Source organism: Tachysurus vachellii, chromosome 25 (genome assembly GCF_030014155.1).
Source record: "Tachysurus vachellii isolate PV-2020 chromosome 25, HZAU_Pvac_v1, whole genome shotgun sequence".
NCBI lineage: Eukaryota > Metazoa > Chordata > Actinopteri > Siluriformes > Bagridae > Tachysurus > Tachysurus vachellii.
In genome coordinates, this window is record NC_083484.1 from 10,969,078 (window position 1) to 10,991,153 (window position 22,076).

Sequence of the window (22,076 nt, forward strand, 5' to 3'; positions counted from 1 at the left end):
GAATATATAAAATTATGGGGGGATTTAAGAGTCCTGAAGGTCTGAGTTGATTCAGCACACACATGGTGCTCTATCCTATCAAAAATATAAAACTAAAACTTTTAAGGATTTTTTGGCTCGGACATCTGAGGGAATCTTAAAAGCTGTTTTACAGAAACATTTTAGAGTTGTAAGAGGAAAACGTTTAAGAAGTGACAAACCCATAACTGTTCAATAAACTCATCACAGTGTGTCTTGAAGTCAACTAACCACATTCTTCACTTCAAATCTTAGACTTAGTCATATGTTTTGCACCTTAACTCATACATTTCCTTAGCAAACTTGTGTATGGAATCTACTTTTTTTGTTTTGTTTGTTTGTTTTACTGATATAAATAATATATTGTTAAGATTTTGCCATATTACTTCCAATAAGACATTTATGATGCCTTGGGTGAAAAAAAAAAACTGCATTTTAAAGAGTCGTGACGTTGCTACCTTTCGAGACACGGCCTTACTTTGGTACAGAGACGCAGGCTTAACTGGATCAAAAAATATGATATATGCAAGAAGTAACTATAGTGTATTTCATTTATAATCATCAACGTAGTATAACTTAAGTATGGCACACAGAGATTCAGAGAGACGGGGTGTTTTGGATAAAAATTCTGCATCAATTCTGCATCATCTGTGTGAGCAACGTGTTTAGGAGGCTGTATGACGAATATCACCTGGTTTCACCTCCTACAGCATCAGCATCACTTTGTTTGCATAGATGATGGATGCATGTCTGGAACATCTTCTTTCTTTTCAAGCAATATGTAAATAATATACTTAATCAATTAAAACTCTCTACCAGTTTTGATACTAACTAACTATATCCACATACCCATAATTCACTATTTAGTAAATGTTTGATCAATTACATGAAATAATGTGTTGAAATACATATCAATGGAGAAACTTAATTTACTGGTCTGGGGTTTAGTTCAGATTTTTTAACAATAACTAGTTAATTCCTAAATAAATCAGTAATGAGTACTGTATTGTGTTTCTGTGCAACTGCTTGCAGGAGGTTGTCGTGTTGTGCATCGTGGACATGGACGTGTATGGCAGTGTGCTTGCACTATGGCTTGTATTAATTGCGTATTCATTAACGCTCATTCAGGTTGCTCTTGGGGTGAATGGAGCTCTCGGCTGAAAGTGGCACATGCACCCGACGCCCCTCTCTCCTCGAGTGTGAGGCTCAGGGTTAACACTCCATTGTTACACACTCGGCAGGCTCCTTTAACCAAGGTTGTAGCCTATTGTATAAAGAGAAGGATGTGTTGATGCGTGATGTGTGTGAGTGTGAGTGTCTGAATATGTACGTTGAGGTAAAAACAGAAACGTTACACACTAAACAATACATAAAAAGACAAGCCTTTAGGAATTACACAAGCTGAGTTGAGTTGAGGTTCTAAAAAATTGCCCAGTGCTTCGTTCTGAAATGTGAAAAAAGTGTGTGTGCGTGTGGATGTGTGTGTCTGTCTGAGTGCCTTTCACAAATCGTCTGACCGGCGGTTGCTACGGTGCTTGTGAGGGTCGTCTCCCCCGGCGACCAGCAAGAGGTGTGACAGCGGCGCGCACTTAAAATACAACAGCCTGGAGCTGTGTCCAATATCCCAGCCACACACACACACACACACACACACACACACACGCACACACACACACAAACACACAAATCAGACAAGGAGGTAGGCAATTGTAGGCACAAAACACTTCATCTATAAAGTTCATCTATATTTCCCAGCTAGGAAGAGACTTTGAGAGCAGGAAATAATGATCAACACTTTTAAAAAACATATATAATCATATTTCTCCTACTTTTAAAGAGAAAAGTCCAAGCAGAAAATCTAGAGAGAGAGAGAGAGAGAGAGAGAGAGAGAGAGAGAGAGAGAGAGAGAGAATTAAGAATGACTGAACTGGAGAATGGTGGACTGGAGATAATTGAATATAGCCTGTGGTCTGGTGCTGAAATAATCTATCCTCGTTCAATTAGTTTCACAATTTATTTTTATTTACTAATTAATAAAAGCAGGGGTTCTGGATCCTCAGGCCTTTATGGCCAACACACACACACAAACACACACACACACACACACAAACATAATTAGCACATACACAAAGCAACTATTCAATTATATTCCCCAGTGCTTTAACACATAATACAAACATTAGTGACTGAATTTTAATGCTATCCATTAGTTCATATGTATTATTTCAACGCTGTCCATAGCTTATATATACACCCATTTTGAACATTTTTGCTTATTTAATATAAATGCAAAACATTGTGCTTAATGGATTACACATATTTGCCATCAAATTATTCGAGCGTTAATTGTCGAATCATTGTTGGGTTCTGCCCAGATTTTGTCTATTAATATTCACATCTTCTTCTACTAAATGTTCTTATTTCCATATGAATACATGCCATTTTCTATTAAGTAACTGTACTAAATATTAGGAAAATTCGGCTTTCTGTTTTAGTCAACTTTTTCACAGTCGGTTTTTTTTAGTTTTCTGAGTGAGTCATACTGTGCCATGCGTGAGAGTATTATTCAGAATGTATGTAAATAATAGAGAGGGACAGAGACGAATTCATTCAGAAAAAAATACACCTCCGTAAGCCATAGCACTGGAAGAACATGAGCCGGTCGTGGATAGAGAATAGCCTGCAACCTTGCATAACTCAATTACACGCGTGCACGAGTGTATCAGCGTTATTTTGTATGTAATGAGCAATGTTCAAGGTGAGAAGGCAGAATTATAGACACGTGGACATGCAGGCTATATGCATGAGACATAAAGACATGATAGCGAGCGGAAAAACATAGGCATGTATTGTAGCGGTGGTCTGCAACACATCTGCGCACACACGCGCACACACACACTTAACCAATTAATGATGACCCATTTCCACCTTTTGCTCTTGAACAAACACACAGTTCTAATTACTTGCTCAGAGCGAACTGAGCGCGTAAAGGAGGAAGAAATGTCTGATTAGGGGAGGAAGAGGAGAGGAAGGCATGATGGAGGATCCCTGGGGAGTTTGGATGTGCGACGAGGCCATTACCACATGTTACATGTCATGAATCCACATCCGCTTGTCCTTACCAGCCCCCTGGACCCTGCTCAGCACTGGACCACAGTGGACGAATGCAGATTTAGGATTTTTTTTTGTCAGTTTAAAATTTACAGCACAATTTTAGAGATTGTATTTTTATACATAATCCTATTTAGCTGATACAATATAGCGCAACACTGTTTTTTTTATTAATATCCTCTAGCAACAATGTGAATGCAAAAATGCACCCTCCGAATAAGCAAGTGTTGTTATGGGTTAAAAGTGTTAAACCATCCACAGTTGCTTGTGGAAAGAGCTTGTGATGATTGTGTCCTACTGTACCATTTCCTAAAAATGCCACAATGAGAATCTGTTTTATTCTGTTAACTGAATAACAATGTATAGTAATTATGCAAACCAGTCAGATTAATGTGTGTGTGTGTGTGTGTATGTGTGTGTGTGTGTGTTTGTGTTCCATGAGAGTCTTTACATAAGATTACACCAACCAACAATAAGAGAGATGGTGTAATCTGCATGTGTGTGTGTAAGTGTGTTTGAGTACAGTATGTGTGTGTGTGTGTATGTGTGTGTGTAAAGAGAGAGTGAGAGAGACTGATTATCACCCATTGAACACATAGTATGCAACCATAAGAGACTATTCAGTAAAGTCGTGTAAGGTTTCAGTGGTGTAACCGTGGAGGGGTCAAGGAACGTGACGTCAAAACCAGACTATTACTCCTGTAAAGCGGATGACTCCAGGAGCCATGGGGCACCATGGAGTAAACAGTCTTTAACGGGGCTGCCAGGTCACCCAAATTGCACATGTATTTCTCATGACAAACCTGATGCACTGTTTACAAGGATGCTTTTAGGTGGTGGCACTTGGTGGACCACAACTGCAAAACAGCGTAACCTACAAAAAACTGAAAGCCACAACAATCAGTGCAGCAATAAAATAAAAGAGAGGTGTGTTCTTTTTTTTTTTAGAGAAAACAAAAGAAAGAAAAAAGAAACACAATTTGAACGAACATGCAATTATGAAGCTGGCTAAAATTTTTTTTAACAAAATGCAGTGTGTGTGTGTGTGTGTGTGTGTGTGTGTGTGAGTCCCTTTAGTAACTAATCATCTGTTGTCTGTTGACTAATCAATCAATCTCTTATTTTATCTTATTTAATGGAGTAAATGTGTAGACTAAATGAACCATCTGGTCCCAACCTGCTCCCTCTACATAAAGTATAGATCCACTACTGTGCAGTTTGCATTGATGGATGCAGCCTTTTCCTATATCTAAAATACTCAAGAGAAAAACCAGTGTTTTAGGTCTAGTATAGTATAGTATAGTATAGTATAGTATAGTATAGTATAGTATAGTATAGTATAGCATAGCATAGTATAGCATAGTATAGTATAGTATAGCATAGTATAGTATAGTATAGCATAGCATAGCATAGTATAGTATAGTATAGTATAGTATAGTATAGTATAGTATAGTATAGTATACACTCAGGAAGAAAAGGGTACTAGAGGTACTCAGCTGCACCTATTTGTGTCTTTGGGGTGTGTAAGTGTTAGTTTGCAGTATGAGATTCTTGGACAGATTTAACATGGATATTTCTGACAGAAGTCCTAAAATAATGCACGCACTAGATAGGAGAAGTAAGACGCGCATGCGCAAGAAATGAAGAAAGTCCATAAATCATTTAAAAAAAGAAAGTCTGATTAAAGAGACTTAATGAAAACCTTGAGTCTTTGACAGACATCTTGCGGTTTCGTTAAATTAGCACTGTTTTCCGTTCGGTCTGTTAACCTTGCTCTGGTGTCTAAATCTGTAATGAAACGGCTGTTTGTTTGTTTTTTGTTTGTTTGTTTGTTTTTTGGCTGATATTACGACAGGATTAAATGAGCCACATCTGTCGCTCGTGAAAGTTCTGTTTTTATGTTTGTTTTGTGCGCTCTGGTCTCACGCATCTACCTTTAAGTGTCCTTTTTGTGTTGGAACTCTCTCTCTTTCTCTCTCTCTCTTACTCTCTCTCTATTACTCTCTCTCTCACACACACACTCTGTGTCTCTCTCTCTCCCCTCTCTCTATTTCTCTCTCTCCCTCTCTCTGTCTGTCTCTCTCTGTCTCTCTCTCCCCTCTCTGTCTCTCTGTCTCTCTCTCCCCTCTCTCTATTTCTCTCTCTCCCTCTCTCTGTCTGTCTCTCTCTCCCCTCTCTGTCTCTCTCTCTCTCTCTCTCTCTCTCTAATATCATTTTAATAAGGTCGGTAATAATCTCGGCGGAGTAGAAAACCAGCCCAGCGGGTCCCCCTCTGTCTCTCCCTTTCTCTCTAACACACACACACGCACGCACGCACGCACGCGCACGCACACACACACACACACACACACACACACACACACACACACCCCACTAGCGCAGCCACGAGCTGACCCGCGAGTTCCCAGAGGAGTGTTTGTACGCGCGAGAGCGGCCTGATCGCACTTCATTGTCAGCGGCTCGCGCTAATCACACCGTGTCTCCCGCAGGCTGTCGCAAGGCGGGAAATTAATTTGATCAAATTATCCCGCTGGAGCTTGAGCTTTTTTTAATAGGCTGTAATTAAAATCTGACCCGGAAGCTAAACTTCCTATTTAATCCTTAACAGTGTGTGGTGTGAAATTAAATAGTAATGTGTTTATTGCTGCTGACCGTTTTCTATCTCTTGTGTGTGTGTGTGTGTATGTGTGTGTGTATATGTGTGTGTCTGTACTTGTGTGTGTGTGCATGTGTGTGTGTATGTATGTATGTGTGTGTGTATTCACAGAGAACAGTGCAGAAGAATGCAAAGTACGTTTGTTTGGCTAGTAAAAACTGCCCAGTGGACAAAAGGAGACGAAACCGTTGTCAGTACTGCCGCTTCCAGAAATGTCTTAGTGTGGGCATGGTAAAGGAAGGTAAGAAATCTCAAATGCACACACACACACACATGCACACACACACACACACACACACACACACACACACACACACACACACACTCAAAAGCATCTCACTCAGCATGCAATCTCTTCCACTCTTAACACACCGATAATATTGCTATTATTGCATGAATAAAGTATTACTTTCTTTGTGAGAACTTTCCACTGACATCATTTTTAGTGCTATGTCCTTAATCTGTACGCCTCAATCTAATCCTAACTGTAACTTCATTTACCAAAAGCAAATTCGTTTTTCAATAAAACCTGCTGATTTTGAAAAGAGTAGTTTTCTTAACAGGGACCAACAAGCTGTCAGATATCCCTAAACACACACACACACACACACACACACACACACACACACACACACACACACACACTTACTGTAACAGCAAGATTAAACTAAAATGTTGCATTCATGAACAGAATGATTTAATTATGTTGATAAGGAAATACATTTTCCATATGTTATCAGGTCTGAATCATTACATAGCTTTTAGTCTCATTCTGGATAGTGAAAAACTAATTCATATAAATTATCTAGTGAATAAAATGCATAAACACACCATTCAAAGGGTTAAAAGTGTTAAATGATAGCATGATTGGGTTTAACTTCAGTTGCGTTAATGATTGCAACAATTCTCAAATACGTTAAAGTCAATGTGATATACATCCAATGCATTGCGATACATACTTTGTGTTTATGCAAATACAGAGGAAGGTATCATACTTAGAATGAACATGCATTTAAAAAACAGATTATGGTATTGTTATAAAGACCGGATTGTGGTCTTGGAGTCAAATGGAGTTCACAAAGATTGTATTAGGTAGAATTTACATCATTAAATTTTATTGCCAGCGATCAGCTTCCTTCAACGTTCACACCAACTAAAGGTGCTGTGGCTCTACAGTTTATTCATTGCTTTAAATTCTGATAATAGTTGTCCAATCACCTTGTTGACTGTTTATCACAGCAATTATGACCACAAGCCCAGTGCATATGACCCCCCCTGGACCTGTGGTTAGAAACAGGAGGAGAGAGGAGGATAATCTGCACATAAATCACTTAAAACACCACATACACACACTCGCAGACAGCAGACGTCGAGGATATGCACCCTAATAAAGCGTTAGTGCTCGGCTCATCCGGCCGGCAGATGAATGAATTAAAAGATAATGGGAATGTTTATCAGGTACAGGATTTCCTTCACACACTTCGCCTCGGCAATCAGGTCTGATCCGCTGCTGTAATGACACGGTGCACGGTGGAGGCATGTATAGGACCCATGTAGATTGTGTTTCTTACACAGGCTTATGGGAACATATATCCGCTTCTGCAGTTAAAGCATTAATGACCATCTGAAGAAAGCACACATACAGTATGTTTATGACTGATGTTCATTACCCCTGATTGGTGTAATTGAGTGTTTAATATTAAGACAAGCTCAGACACTTCTCAGAAAACAACATGTCTCTCAAGTGCCATCTACTGGTCACTTTCTAGCTGGAGATTTAGTTGGCGGATGGTGTGTCCAGATTTACCCGCAGAGACCCGACAAGTTTTAAGGAGTACCTCAGGCAAATCAGTAGTCGTTGAGGATCGAGAGCGAAATCAAACAATCAGTATCACGGTAATCATGTTGATCGTAATAAGAATCCATAGCAACATTCACCTTTTACCAGTGATCAGACTGTACACCAGTTTATATACTCGTAAATTAGACATTTAACTACATGATGCAAAACTACATGTGCGCTGTATTCGCTTGTAATGAGGTTTAGCTGCTGAAAGTGACAGCATTAAGACTCAAAAGTTGATGAAACTAAATAGATAATAGATTATAAACATACAAAAACTTCCATTTAGCTACTAAGTGGGCATTTAGCTAAAAGAGGGCATCTTTTCTGTAGTATGTGTGGTACATTAATTGTGCGGTCAGCATATTATTCTTCAAGTTACTGCAGATATCAGTTAACTATTTTCTCAGAGTGAAAAGCTATGGTTCTGTTTCCTCTAAACAAGACAAAATACATGATTTCAGACTGGCGGTATTTGTTTGGTGCTAGCTTCAGCTAATTCTTCTAAATGCGAAGTTCTATTGATAGAAATTTCTATCAATATTTTACTGACTTTATATATCATGATATACACAAATATTTTCAACCCGTAACATCCTAGCAAAGTTATCCACACCTACACTGGGATAGTGTTTTGCTCTTACATTGATCTACATCTCAAGATTTTGGGCACGTGAGCATGCAGAAGGCTCAGTCTGACTCGTGTATGTATGTGTGTTTTTCACAGTGGTACGCACAGATAACCTGAAGGGGCGGAGAGGGCGTTTGCCATCGAAGCCGAAGAGTCCGCTGCAGCCTGAGCCGTCTCCGCCGTCACCCCCTCTCAGCCTGGTCAACGCTCTCGTCCGAGCCTACTCACAGTCCATCCCCCGAGAGCTTGACTACAGCCAGGTAGGTACATGTGTGTGTGCATCTGTGTACGAACCCTTGTTGTTCATCTACAAAGTCATGGCTGTCATTCTGTTTCTTTCTCATTCTTTTCTGTCTTTTACCACTTTCACTATTCCTTCTTTTGTCTTTCTTTGTTTCTTTTTTATCTATGTCTAGATCTCTTTTTCTCTGTCTCGCCCACACCTCTAATTCAGTTTAGTTTCTGTGGCATGACAAATAACGATACTTCTGTACTGTCAAATTGTACTTTATAAAGTTGGGAAGTATTGAGAATACCGAAACACAAACCCGAAATAGTCGTACTGGCCTTAACACATCCTCTCTGTCTGTCGTTCTAGTTCAGTGCGGTAGAGACGGGAACTTTAGCCGAGGCTCAGCAGATTCAGCTTTTCTACCGCGTCCTCACCGGCTCCATGGAGGTGACGCGTCGCTGGGCCGAGAGGCTCCCCGGATTCACTGAGCTCCACCACGATGACCAGAGTCTGCTCATAGACTCAGCTTTCCTTGAACTCTTTGTACTTCGCCTGGCCAACAGGTGAGGGTCACACACACATTATTAATAATATGCGGTATTGACACTAATTAAAAGCAGCATAACATACTTTCAGCATATCATTTTATAAAAGTTTATTAGTCATGACCTGAAAAGATTCCGAGTGTGGGACAGGATTAGTTGTGACTAATTAGGGGAACAAAATGATAAGCGCATTTGAAATTGCTGTAAATCAGGTATCATTGGGCATCAAGGCAGGATACACCCTGGACGGAGTGCCAACCCATCGCAGGGCACACACACACTCATTCACTCATGCAATCACACACTAGGGACAATTTTCCAGAGATGCCAATCAACCTACCATGCATGTCTTTGGACCGGGGGAGGAAACCGAAGTACCCGGAGGAAACCCCCGAGGCACGGGGAGAACATGCAAACTCCACACACACAACGTGGAGGCGGGAATCGAACCCCGACCCTGGAGGTGTGAGGCGAACGTGCTAACCACTAAGCCACCGTGCCCCCTATCATTATATATATAATATAATTTATTTATATATATATATATATATAACTTGATGTGGCATCTTGATCTTACTTTCCAAGCTAACAATAATCTAGCTTGTAAAATATTCCAAAAACAGATCCTTTAATAGTGCTGCACTGTTTCAGTGTTTGATTTTTACTTCATTGTTCCTGATATTGGATTACACTGGGAACTAGATAAATGATTTTACATTTGGAACCAACTCGAGTCTCCATGATCTTGAACTTTCTCTGGGTTGGAGGTTGCTACGGTCACTCTTCTAACCACCTCCGGCATGTACTTTGTTTAAATTTATGGGATAGCAACCCTCTTTAACTCTCACACATATACGTAGCAACCCTCCTGTGATACACTCATATATACGTCACGTTTTTCAGCACTAAACTTGATAGCAGACTAAGTGCGATTTTTAATTTGCTTGTCATGACTCAGTAGCGTTCCGAATTCTTTAACAGGAAGTGGATTTTTTTTTGCTCTGCATTTAGCTAGCAATGCAGCCAAACCTTATCTTTCCCTCTCTTTCTCTATCTCTCTGTTTTATTCTCTGTGTCTCTCACTGTGTGTGAGTGAGTGAGCAGGTGCAGAAAGGGAGGCCAGTGGGTGGTGCCGTCACAGCCTCAGTAGGGGGCTTCTGACTCACCCGGGCCTACGTCACACAGTCTGGCATGTACAAACTGTACACGGGAGCAAACATGCACCTTTACACTCATGTCAAAGACTATTACACACACATTGTGTTTTTAACACACAGTCATCCTTATTTGCAGTGTCTTACACACCCTTGTAACTGTTGCACATGACGTAAACGACGTAAAGAATGTGGTTTCAGGAATCTGCTGTTTCCGTTCAATAGAGCTACGCGGTGTCTGTGCACTTCGTCACTGCAGTACATGTTGAATAGGCTTAAAGTAAACGAATGTAAATAAATTATTCCGAGTTATTATTAAGATTTTAACAGCAGGTTTTTCAAGTAATATATACGTTGGATCAGGCTTCTTTGTCCAGAACATTTCACAGAGATGTTGAGAATTTTGAGGCTGAGTCACATTGAACTATGTGAATTATTGTCTAGCCTTCACAATTTGCCTCACCCAAGTCGCACAGAACCTTATGCTTGCCCATTTTTTCTGTTTTCTGTAATGAGTCAATCTATCTTATTCACTTCAGCTGTCTCTGGTTTTAATGTTATGGCTGATGGTTGTATGAAACAAAATTCGAAACTACAAACGTTGCACTGTACAATTCTGAATGTCGAATGAATAAAACTGCGTTATTACTGTCACACCATTAGGGTTGCGATTTATTTAACAGCACACAGTCTCCTTGTATGTGGTTGTGCTTGGTTCCACGACAAAATAATCCACTTTAAATCATTTAAATAAAGCAAATAAGACAATTAGACCATTTAGACCGTTTACACCAGCCGGCACTGGTTTTTACAAACAAGGTTTTGTTTGATGCAAACCGTCAGGTAGAAACATTAGCACTTTGAAGTGACTTTGTTCTCTAGCAAACATTATCATTTGGAGCAAAGAACCTAAATCATGTAGCTGGGAAAGAAGCTCATTGTGCTCTAATACTCTACTTTCTAACAATTTTCCTTTATTTGCAACTCTGTTTGGTAACCATGTGCTTCTGTGCTGTTTATACTGGTAAAGACCTACAAATTCATCCTAAAAAAAAACAAGTCCTCCCATTTCTGAAATGATAAATTATATATGGAATATAATGCAGCTTGGGGCTTATTATTCCATCATGGATTATTTTCCTATAACACGTGTCCCAACATTGTTTATTTCTTTTACAGTACAGAAGACTTTTAATTGAATAATTAAGTTCAGTTCTTCACTTTATAGACTGAAGACTTTCAAATGGCCTAAAGCTTACTGTTCTCAAGCACTGAAACTGGAGACTTTTATAAATGTTTTATAAACATCTCTTTACAGTAATCTTTACTAAATCAATTATTAATTCGCCATTTTTTTTTTGTTGAACAAGTCTTAGATTTTATATTGTGTGTAGAATAGAAATAGAAGTGAATGAGCTGTTACTAAAGGTTTGATAACATATTAGTGTGTTAATATTTGACTCGTTGAACTTCGGAGAATAAAATGTAAAAAATGGTTAATTGACACCAACTTTGTTTAGACTACTAATATAAAGGAGTTGTGTGTAATCAGGTTTTTATTCTTTCTCAGAAAAAAAAACTGCTAGTTTTCTTTTAATGTCTTTTTTTTGCCACTTGCATCCCTTCTCCCGTTCTTCTCTTCTCTCCTGCTGCGTCTAAGCGCATTTGCATTCCGTAATTGTGTGCTAATGAAGAACAGTTCACAAGCAGAAGCCAGCACTCTGCAAGGAAAACCAGAGGAGGTTTTTCCTTCCTAAATTGCAGGGTTGCTCGTGGAGGGGTAGCGATGTAGAGCGGTGAGACGAGGACGGGAGAGGAGAGGAATATGAGCGAGATCGTACGGGTCATTCGGTTTAAATCTGGTCCGTCATTTCAGATGAAACCACGCTGAGCAGAAACATAACAAACTCACTCCATAAGTTCTATCCCACATCCGAAAAAGAGTGAGGGAGAGAGATGAGGGGGATGGAGGAGGAGAAAGAAATCTCAGGAATGTTTTAAAAGCTTTAATTGCGAGAGCTCGAACGTAATTAAGTCCCGTTCTGATCTTTGATGTACTCTTCCCTATGCTGGCTTTCATTTGTGCCCATGGTAACAGCTCTCGTGTGTTACAGGCTTAAACCCGCTCCAGTCAAACCTGCACAGAGGAGATGAGACAGAGCATGTGTGTGTGTGTGTACGCTTGTGCGTGTAGGTGTTCGTATATATGTAATCAGTAAGGCAGACGCAGAAAAACGGAAAACGATATCTCTTTTTTTCCTTTGAGAGAAAAAAGAGGTGATTAATTAAAAGATGAAAGTGGAGTCGACTGAAATTCAGCCATCAAACATCACCTTGAAGATGGAATAAATAATAACAGTTTGCTATGAGTCCCTCCCGACCTCCCCTCCCTCTCTGTCTGAGCCTCATCAGTGCCAAGAAAAAGTTGTAGTAATCAACTTGCAGCTTAATAAATCATTGCAACCAAAAAAGCAAACAAAGCAAGCAAACGATACACTCATGAGGACGTGAACACACACACGCAAACATTCTCACACTCATCATTTAAATAGATTCATAGTGGCATGAAAATTGTAGCTTGCTGTAGTTTGTTTGCCTACGTCCTAAACCATAAACACTCAAAATAGTGCACCGGTGTAGGTAGGAATATATTAGTAAGATGCACGTTATTCAGTTCAATTTGATTCAGTTTTATTCGTTTGATATTTTTAACAATAGTCACATATAGGTTTACAGAAATATCTAAACTCCCAGTATGGTTAGAGAGTTTGACTCCTAACCCTAAGGTTGTGGGTTCGAGTCTCGGGCCGGCAATACCATGACTGAGGTGCCCTTGAGCAAGGCACCGAACCTCCCCCCAACTGCTCCCGGGGTGCCGCAGCATAAATGGCTGCCCACTGCTCCGGGTGTGTGTTCACGGTGTGTGTGTGTTCACTGCTGTGTGTGTGCACTTTGGATGGGTTCTTTGCAGAGAACGAATTCTGAGTATGGGTCACCGTACTTAGCTGTATGTCATGTCATAATTAGTACTAACCTTAAGAGGAAGCAAACTCAAAAAGAAACCCATCCTCGTCTGGGTGACACCGGAGAGAAGGATTATGAATTTCGCAGTGCACTATATACAAAAAGTGCAATTAGGTAACGAGGAAATTCATTCTAGTCTTAACATGAAGTTATGAACTGTTCACTGATGGAGACTTGAGTGTAAATCTGTTTGTGTCAGCTGCAGTCCAAAGCCATGTTCCTGGTTTCTAAATGGTGCCATCCACAGTAACCTCATGTATCTTCAATCTGTCCATATGGAGTCATCCTCATCAGGAGCACATTACTGTACTGGTCTCTCATCACCGTTGTATATAAAAGTGTCTTTTATAATTAGAAAATAAAACACAGCTTTTGAATTTACAGAGAAACAGAAAAGCTCAAGACTCTCCAATGGCTGGAAACCCACTAACCATTACAAAGCACTGACTCTGGAGATGTGTAATAAATTTCCATAGATGTGTAATAAATGTCACGTAACAGAAAGCTTCATTATAACAGAAAGCATCATTATGATTGATTACAATCAGTGACAGCAGCAGACACTGGAACACTGTGAATAGCTTATGTATGTAGGGTGTGTATAAGAGTCAGTCTTTATGATTACAGCAGCAGTATTTTGCTGCAAATCTATAATATCTGAGTGATATTCTGTAATAAAGCAAAGACAAGGCTTGAGTATAAATTGTTTTTTTGTGAAGTGCAGGGCTTTAGGGTTTCCACGGGTGTTTGTGAAACCTTTCACAGCAGCAGAAAGTGACTTATAAGTACAAAAGCTTCATGCAGCAGTAGAATTCATTTTATCCCCTACTTTTAATAGGGAAACTGAATGACAGGCATTTATATGTCCAGTCATATCTTCTTCACTGAATGTACATCCTGATGAAAAGTCTTGTATTAGAAAGATTTGTATTGGTTTTTTCTGCCCCTTTAAATCTCTATTTATTTTCCCCATCCCTCTCTATAACACAAAAAAGTTATCCATTTTTTTCCCTCCACCTGTTTTTGCTCCTCTCTTTTTCTGTCTGTCTTTTCTTTACAGAAAAGTTTGTTCTCTGGACACTCTGCAATGCCTGTGAGGCTGAATAAATAACACTTCATGATTGTGCTAACTCCCGTTCATTTTTATTCTCATTCTCTCTCTCTCTCTCTCTCTCTCTCTCTCTCTCTCTCTCTTTCTCTCTCTCTCTCTCTCTCTCTCTCTCTCTCTCTCTCTTTCTCCTGCAGGTCGTTGTTGGCAGAGGAGAAGTTTGTATTCTGCACAGGCCTGGTGCTCCACAGGCTGCAGTGTCTGCGAGGTTTCGGAGAATGGCTCGACTCAATCAGAGACTTCAGCTCTCATCTTCAGAGTCTCAGCCTGGACTTACCTGCGTTCTCTTGCCTGTCGGCCCTGGTGCTGCTCACAGGTAATACACGCCACAAGCATAACACACACCGCAAGTATAACACACACTGTGAGGTTAACCATTTTCCTCTTGAAATCCCACGCTCCCCCACTCGCACATTCACACCTCATTGTGTGGCTGGCGCTGATTATCTCAGGTGTGGGACAGGTGATGGCCGAGACTGGGTTTAACTACACGGAGGGACTAATCCCCTTTTAATCACAGCCAAAGAGAGAGAGCGGGAGAGAGACAGAGAGAGAGAATGAAAAAGGGTTTTGTGTATTGTCTATTAGAACAGCTGGGGATTATTGATTATTGGGTGGCAAAGTTCACACAAACAGGTGTGTGTTTGTGTGTGTGTGTGTGTGTGTGTGTGTGGGTGGGTGAACCAGCAGGTGTTTCAGGTATTATGCACATGCATGAACAACACAGACACCACACAGCAGGGTGACACAGGGATTCATTTTCTCTCCTCCGGATGATTTTAAAACTGTTGTGCATGAAGATGTGCTTTATATGTATTCTGATTCATTGCATGTGATATGATATGCATGTGATTACATTTACTGTAAGTTTGAACATTAACCATCTTAGGTGACTAAATTACTTATTAATTAATTTTGTTGTGTCACGATAATTTAGCTGTTACATTCAGAAGTTAGGTAACTGGCTGTAACTATTTAATATTGATTGATTAGTTGATTGATTGATTGATTGATTGATAGATTGACTGATTGAGTAACAACAGCATTTCTGATGATATTTCTTCACACTGTAACACACAAAAGGACATCACTGCAGTATAATCATTTTTCAAATTAACGACAAGAGAAATAATAGCTGATTTTATCAGCATCAGACTTTAGCAGAAAATATGTGTGTGTCTGTTTGTGTGTGTGTCTGTTTGTGTGTGTGTTTGTGTGTGGGGGGGTATGTATTGGCCTCCATGGAGCAGCACTTAGTTCTGTAGAAGAAGGAATCGCGCACTATTCAGTGGAGCCCTGCTCTCCTCTATTCCCTCTCTCTCTCTCTCTCTCTCTCTCTCTCTCTCTCTCTCTCTCTCTCTCTCTCTACTCCTCGACTCAAACTATCGACCCTCTAAAAGTGTCTGCCGTGAAAGAGTACCATCGATCAGCCCCTAGAGAGCGAGAGAAAGAGGGAGCGAAAGTAGAACGAGGGACAATGCAACTACTGAACACCCACAGCACGAGAATAAATAAAAGCAACACACACACACTCACACACACACACACACACAGCATCTATAAGTCTTATGAACCCTTAACAAATTACCTGATACCTGATAACTACTTGATAGCTCAATTAGAATTAAACCACTTTAAAACTCAGATAATGTAAATCCTACTTGAGGAAACCAATTGAAGGCAATTCAAATGAAATTTCTGCCCTACAAATCAATGCATTAAATAATTAAAAAAAAAACTGGTAATCTTTTAATCTGATTACTGCCACAATCAGAATATTTGCATAAACTTTTTATGGCTCATTTTATGGCTCAACATTCACCTGTTGAGGAACTTCATCGTATCAATTCATTAATTAATCGCTTAATTGATTCATTAACAATGAAATAATTAAAGCTTTTTAAATAGGCTGAGGTGTGAAAATGACATATATAACTTATATATGGCGATTAAATATAATTAATTAATTATAATTAATATTAATAATTATAATTAATATGTAATATTAATATTATATATGGTGATTAAAGGCGATTAAAAACGCTGCTAATATGAAAACAACCGTGACGTATCACTTTGTGGTCCTTGTTGCTATGGCAACACTGACACTTAAACGACACTTCTCGGATTTTATTCAAATTACATGGAACATGTAATGTATGTATGTACATTTTTTTTTTATAACAAAGTGTTTAGGGTGTGAGTATAAAGAGTTTGTAATCTGCAATTCATTTGGATTGAAGAAACATCCAACGTGGAGCGAGAAGTGTGTGAAGTGGGACGGCTCGAGGCTTGTTATTGACACACAAGCACTAAAGTGATAGAGCAGAAGCTTCACACTAACTCAGTGCGAGAGCGGCTAGGAGCAAGTGTGACATTTGTTCCTTTTGTAACCCAGACCACACAAACACACACACCACAAATCTCAAATTTTTTGTAAGCACACAAAGTAGCAGTAAAAGTGACGATACGTGTATCAGGTGTGTATATGATTTGTGTTTAAGGAATTGGGGGTTGGGGGAATGAGGGTGGGGAGTTAGTTGGGGTGGATGATTGGTCATGCATCAGTCTTGCATTAGTAAGCTGCTGGTGGTGTCGCGTTTGGTAACTACATTAGTATTGAGCCCAAATCAAATTTGGCTGATGAGCAGCATCACCTTATCTTACTAATTGTCCTGATTTTTGTCCTGTGTTTATGGTAATGCTTTTAGAGAAATGATCACGTCTGCTCTTATTTCCCTCATGTGTAAACGTACCTAGTAAAAACGTGTCTTTGTTTTGCATCGAGTTCGACACGTTTTGCAGGCTGTAAATAGACTTAAAATGGTAATAACATTACCTTCATCTCAATTAACACTATTTATAACAAAATTAAAAAGACATAAGACATTTTGTGACGGTGTTTGTGGGTTTGTACGAGTGCGGGTATAAATGACAGCAGTAGGGAATGTGGACAAGCTAGCGTTTGTTAAAGAATGTGCTACATTTAGTCAGTAAATTTGGCCTACATACACAGGAAGAGGAAGTTTGAACTGATATAGCAGTCCACCAACCACAGACCTTTTCCCACAGCCTGTCAATAAACATGCAAGATTATCTCATTTACTTACCGCTTAGGTGCGTTTAAAAAAAGATAACCATCAAGAGAGGATTCTATGAATTTAGTTTAATCCAGTGACTATAACCTATTCCAAATCTTATTGTTTTACATTGTAAGTACATAGTGTATATACACTGAAGTTTAAAGAGCAAGGTAAATAAGACCATAACTTTAAATATTCTGAAGATTGGGTCAAAAAAAATTCAGATTAAACATAGCAGTGGGTTTAGATGTCCTCAGAAGTCAGTGATCTAAGAGGACACAAAAAAACATTTCAATTAGCAGATACTTTTATCCAAAGTAACTTACATCTGTGAGAGAATATAAACACTCAAGTATTTTTATATGTTTAAGTATGTTGTCCTACAGTGTTTCAGTGGCAAACCTTGGATTCAAACCATCACTCACAGTCTGTCCCTAAACTTAATACACAGTTTTATATTAAATTATATTATATTATATTATATTATATTATTTTTTATATTATTATTTGGGATTTACCTTTATTTATGCAGAAATGTAGACTGTTGTATAAATAGTTTTTTTGTATGGTTCAGCTTTTATTAGAAATTGAAAACATTTCAACACATAGATAGGTAGATAGATAGATAGATAGATAGATAGATCAATAGATAGATAGATAGATAGATAGATAGATAGATAGATAGATAGATAGATAGATAGATAGATAGATAGATAGATAGATAGATAGATAGATTTGTGGTGTCTAGGTCTTCCTGGATGCCTCTCTGGGGCCGGTATATTTAAGGCATGTCCAATGGGGACAGGGACCAAGGACTTAGATGGAAAGATTATATATCTCATCTGTCCTGGGAGCAACTGGGAATCCCTACAGAGGAGCTGGGGAATGTAGCTAGAGAGAGGAAGGTCTGGGCATCTCCACTTAGACTGATGCTTACATGACCCAGACCTGGATAAGTGGAAGAAAATTGATGGATGGATGGATGGATGAAAAAAATTAACTTTGGCCACACGCACTCATTCTTTATCTGTCTGTTTATCCTCAGAACAATGTCCTGGCCTCAAGGAGCCCAAGAAGGTGGGGGAGCTACAGTCCAAGCTCGACATCTGCCTTCGTGACCACCTGAGCTCCGGCGGCGCCACGAGTGTGGCCGCAGCAGGCAAAGCCCCACCCCCAGTGGCTGCCGTTATGGGCCTGAGGGCGGAACTTAGGTCACAGCGCACTCAAGGCCTACAGAGGATCTTCTATTTAAAGTTGGAGGACCTGGTCCCACCTCCACCACTCATCGATAGGTTCCTGGACACACTGCCCTACTAAAACAGACACACCCCCAAAGCACGTCCGGGTATGCCCACAGGCTGGGGACACAACACAGAGGACAGAGCCTGAAGAGAGACTCAATGAACTCAATTTTCTCTCAAGAGGCTCCAGATGTACACTCTTTCCACCTCAGCTCTGTGTCTGATAATCTCTGTGTGTGTGTGAGAGAGAGAGTGAATGGGTGGGTGTGTTGTGGGTGTAAGAAAGGGAGCAGAGATGTGGACTGCGGTTCGATGTGTGTGTGTGTGTGTGTAAACGAGAGAAATAAATTGAAAGATGGAAGGTTAGAAGGTTTCTATTCAGTCACAAAGCAGTCAGGATGCTCCACATCCACTTACACACACTTACACATGATACACAATGGACATAAACAGAAGCATGTGTGTGAGAGTGTATATGCGTCTCTGTGGAAAGCTTGAGGCGAAACGAATCAACAGACATCCAGACAAAGTGCATTAAATTCTAACCACTGAATCACACTCCCAAAACTGCATACAAGTGCAATTTACTAAGTGCTATTTAAAAAAAAAAACAAAAAAAAAAACAAGGATTAGACAGAAGAGTAGGAAAGACAACACAGGAGAGTGTGTGTGTTCCATTTCTATTTCAACTCTAAATTATTTTAATACTACGACTCACCCTGTGAAGTAACGATCTCAAACCAGGCAGATTTCTCACGCACCAGTCTGCTCACTAACTCTTGCAACTCTTGAGCAAGTTCTACAGACTTGAAATTACTGTAGAGTTTTTATTTTATTATTTCTTACCTGGTTTTTTGCAAACTAGGAAATTTTAGTGTTAGGAGTGTAGAGCTTGAAAAGAGCGCAAGGGGAGCATTTGGGCTACAAGCACTTAAAAATGTAAGAAAAGAGAGAGGGATGTGGCACGGAAGGAGGGAATGATAGAGCGGGAAAGAGGGTGGGAGGGACGAAACATTCCGTGCTCATGCTCTATTTTATAAGTTTCTATTGTTAACACCATCTATTAATATGGAGGACTTTGTTCCAAAAAAGTTGTCTTTTATTTGTAAAAACAGAATAACAGATTATATGCATGGTTTTCTCTTTTTTCGCCTTTCTTGCCTGTATTTATTTTGTTTGCGAAAGACGGCCAGCTCCACAAAGGGCTCGGACACATTCACAGACTGGGCTTTTCCGCTAACATCGCCCAAAGGCAACCATTTGCGACAAATGGAGAATTATATAAATATATATATATACACACAATACAAAACTAATATTTTGAAGTGTTTTTATCCAATAGATTTTTCAAATCTTGTGGTACAAATCTTGTGCGTTTGTTTGCTTTTTTTGTTTGTTTGGGTTTTTTAAAGAAAAGACGGGATTACAAAAAAAATGTCTCTTTTAGATTTGTTTGGATTACTTTTTTCTCTTTGGTTCACTGGAGGCTCTGTTCAGCACTTTGAAATCATAAAGAAAAAAATGATTATTTTGTCTGAAAGTGTGTGAAGTTTTGTTGCTGCAGGTATGAAACAAGATCGCTGACTAGGGCTGGAAGCATCAGAATTATTTAAGTTTAGCTGCACAAATATTCAATTATTTAGTAGTTTTATTTTGGTATTATCTAAAGTAACAGTTTCAGGCAAGCAGAAGTAGGAAAAATTGATTTCAGATCATCGTTAAACAAAAAATTAATCACAGAGTAAAAGTGTGAATCGAATTCTTTTAATATCGTTAACAGTATATATTCTACAGATATAAGATGTAGAGTGTAAGGCCCTATATTTCCATTCATTCATCTATATAGTATATAGTTTATATATGGATTAAATTATAAGTTAAATTAAATTTATTTGTATAGTACTTTTAAAACAAGTCATGATGCATCTTTGCATACATCTAGGTGCAGCTCTAGATCTCTAGAAGAAAAATGTTGCAAAGAAATAAAGTTCCTGGATTTTTTTGTACCAAAATAAAAAAAAACAAAAACCATAATATATCTTTTTTTTTTTATAATTTTTTTTATTTTATTTTATTTTTCTTATGTAACATCCATATTATTCATCATATGAAATGAACGTAGGCCTTTTTAAGAGTAATAGAATCATCCTGTTTGCAATATTATCACAAAATCCTTTATTCAAGTAACAGCCATAGCACAAGGTAGCAATGGAACCTGTTTAAGATCATTAAACCTGCCTCCTTAGTGGTATCCCCTAACCCTTATCCCCTAACCTTTGTGCGTAAGCGTGTGTATCGCTGCTGCTTGTTGTCCCTCGAGACCCCATTACACTGAAAGGGTAAGAGAGTGTTAAGTATCGAGGAGGGACGGTAATTTTAGGGGGATTCCATGAATGAGAGTGAGCAGATCAGACCTCCAGGCCTCGTTAAACCTCATCGATCCACACGGTGACATTTTAGAGGCGAGGTACACACACATTTCAAGCACACACACGCACATTGACATGGCTGCTCATTCTCTGTCTCTCTGCATCTTTCTTTCTCAGTCTTGACATGTCAACAACAAGTGCACCACATATGCACACAAACATACACATGCAATAGGTAAATGCATGCTTGCACACACCCACTCAGTAAAATGTCATGGTCTTTTTTTTTTTTTTGGGTGGGGGGGGGAATTTGAATATTGAATATAAACAGCTCTGTCTTTTGCACGATTCGTTTGAAGGATGCAAGTGAGCTTGTGTTCATTGCGCTGAGAAAATCAAAATTTTTCATTCAGTATAAAGAAATGAATGATTTTCTGGCCTGAATCGAGTATGATATAAAATTAGTCAGGACTAGTGATGGCTATCAGTGTGAGATGTTTGTTTTCCCTCTGTTGGATAACCGTACACAGAATTTTTACTTGGGGAATCTCAGAGAGCAGAAACGGGTTCGATATCATTATTTACTATGAGATATAAACAAAAAATGCTTACAAATGCTTAAATGCCTGAGTTTCTACTTGTATACAAAGACATTCAGTGCTGAACATGAACACAAAAAAAACCTCTGGTCTCTGGTTAAAAAAAAAAACAAACCAGTTAAACTTGATCCTACATATTTTTCCCTAAAAAAAATTGTTTTGTTCTCTTGGCAGATTATAATCTGCCCATTTTAAGCATGTTTTTCTTGAAAGAAGCTAAATTATCTTTCAAAACGAAAAGTGGAAGCTTAAAATGAGTACAACTATCTTAAAATAAGAATAATCATTTCTTTTTGGTTTACTGTAATTGTATAATAGTCAAGATATATCTATTGTTAATTCGTTCTTTTTTTTGCTATATATTTATTTTACACCACAGCTGCTCTATGGCTAGGGGATCTTTGCTAGCATCAAATACTTAGCAAAGACAGCAACATCTGTGCAAGAAATTTACAACAGTGC

General features: G+C 39.0%; 2 protein-coding genes across 5 annotated transcripts in view; one reads left to right on the forward strand and one right to left on the reverse strand.

Annotated features, from left to right (window-relative positions):
• The window catches only part of nr4a3 (nuclear receptor subfamily 4, group A, member 3), a 28,051-nt gene extending 8,779 nt beyond the window's left edge, over nucleotides 1-19,272 (forward strand). For all 4 annotated transcript variants that reach the window (XM_060861845.1, XM_060861841.1, XM_060861842.1 and 1 more), the window contains 5 exons: nucleotides 5,897-6,026; nucleotides 8,356-8,519; nucleotides 8,858-9,054; nucleotides 14,460-14,638; nucleotides 18,451-19,272. In XM_060861845.1, the coding sequence (XP_060717828.1) occupies nucleotides 5,897-6,026; nucleotides 8,356-8,519; nucleotides 8,858-9,054; nucleotides 14,460-14,638; nucleotides 18,451-18,722 (942 nt within the window). In that variant the 3' untranslated portion in view covers nucleotides 18,723-19,272. The remainder of the gene's footprint in view (nucleotides 1-5,896; nucleotides 6,027-8,355; nucleotides 8,520-8,857; nucleotides 9,055-14,459; nucleotides 14,639-18,450) is intronic.
• The window catches only part of erp44 (endoplasmic reticulum protein 44), a 138,047-nt gene that overhangs the window by 69,606 nt on the left and 46,365 nt on the right, over nucleotides 1-22,076 (reverse strand). The window lies entirely within an intron of this gene.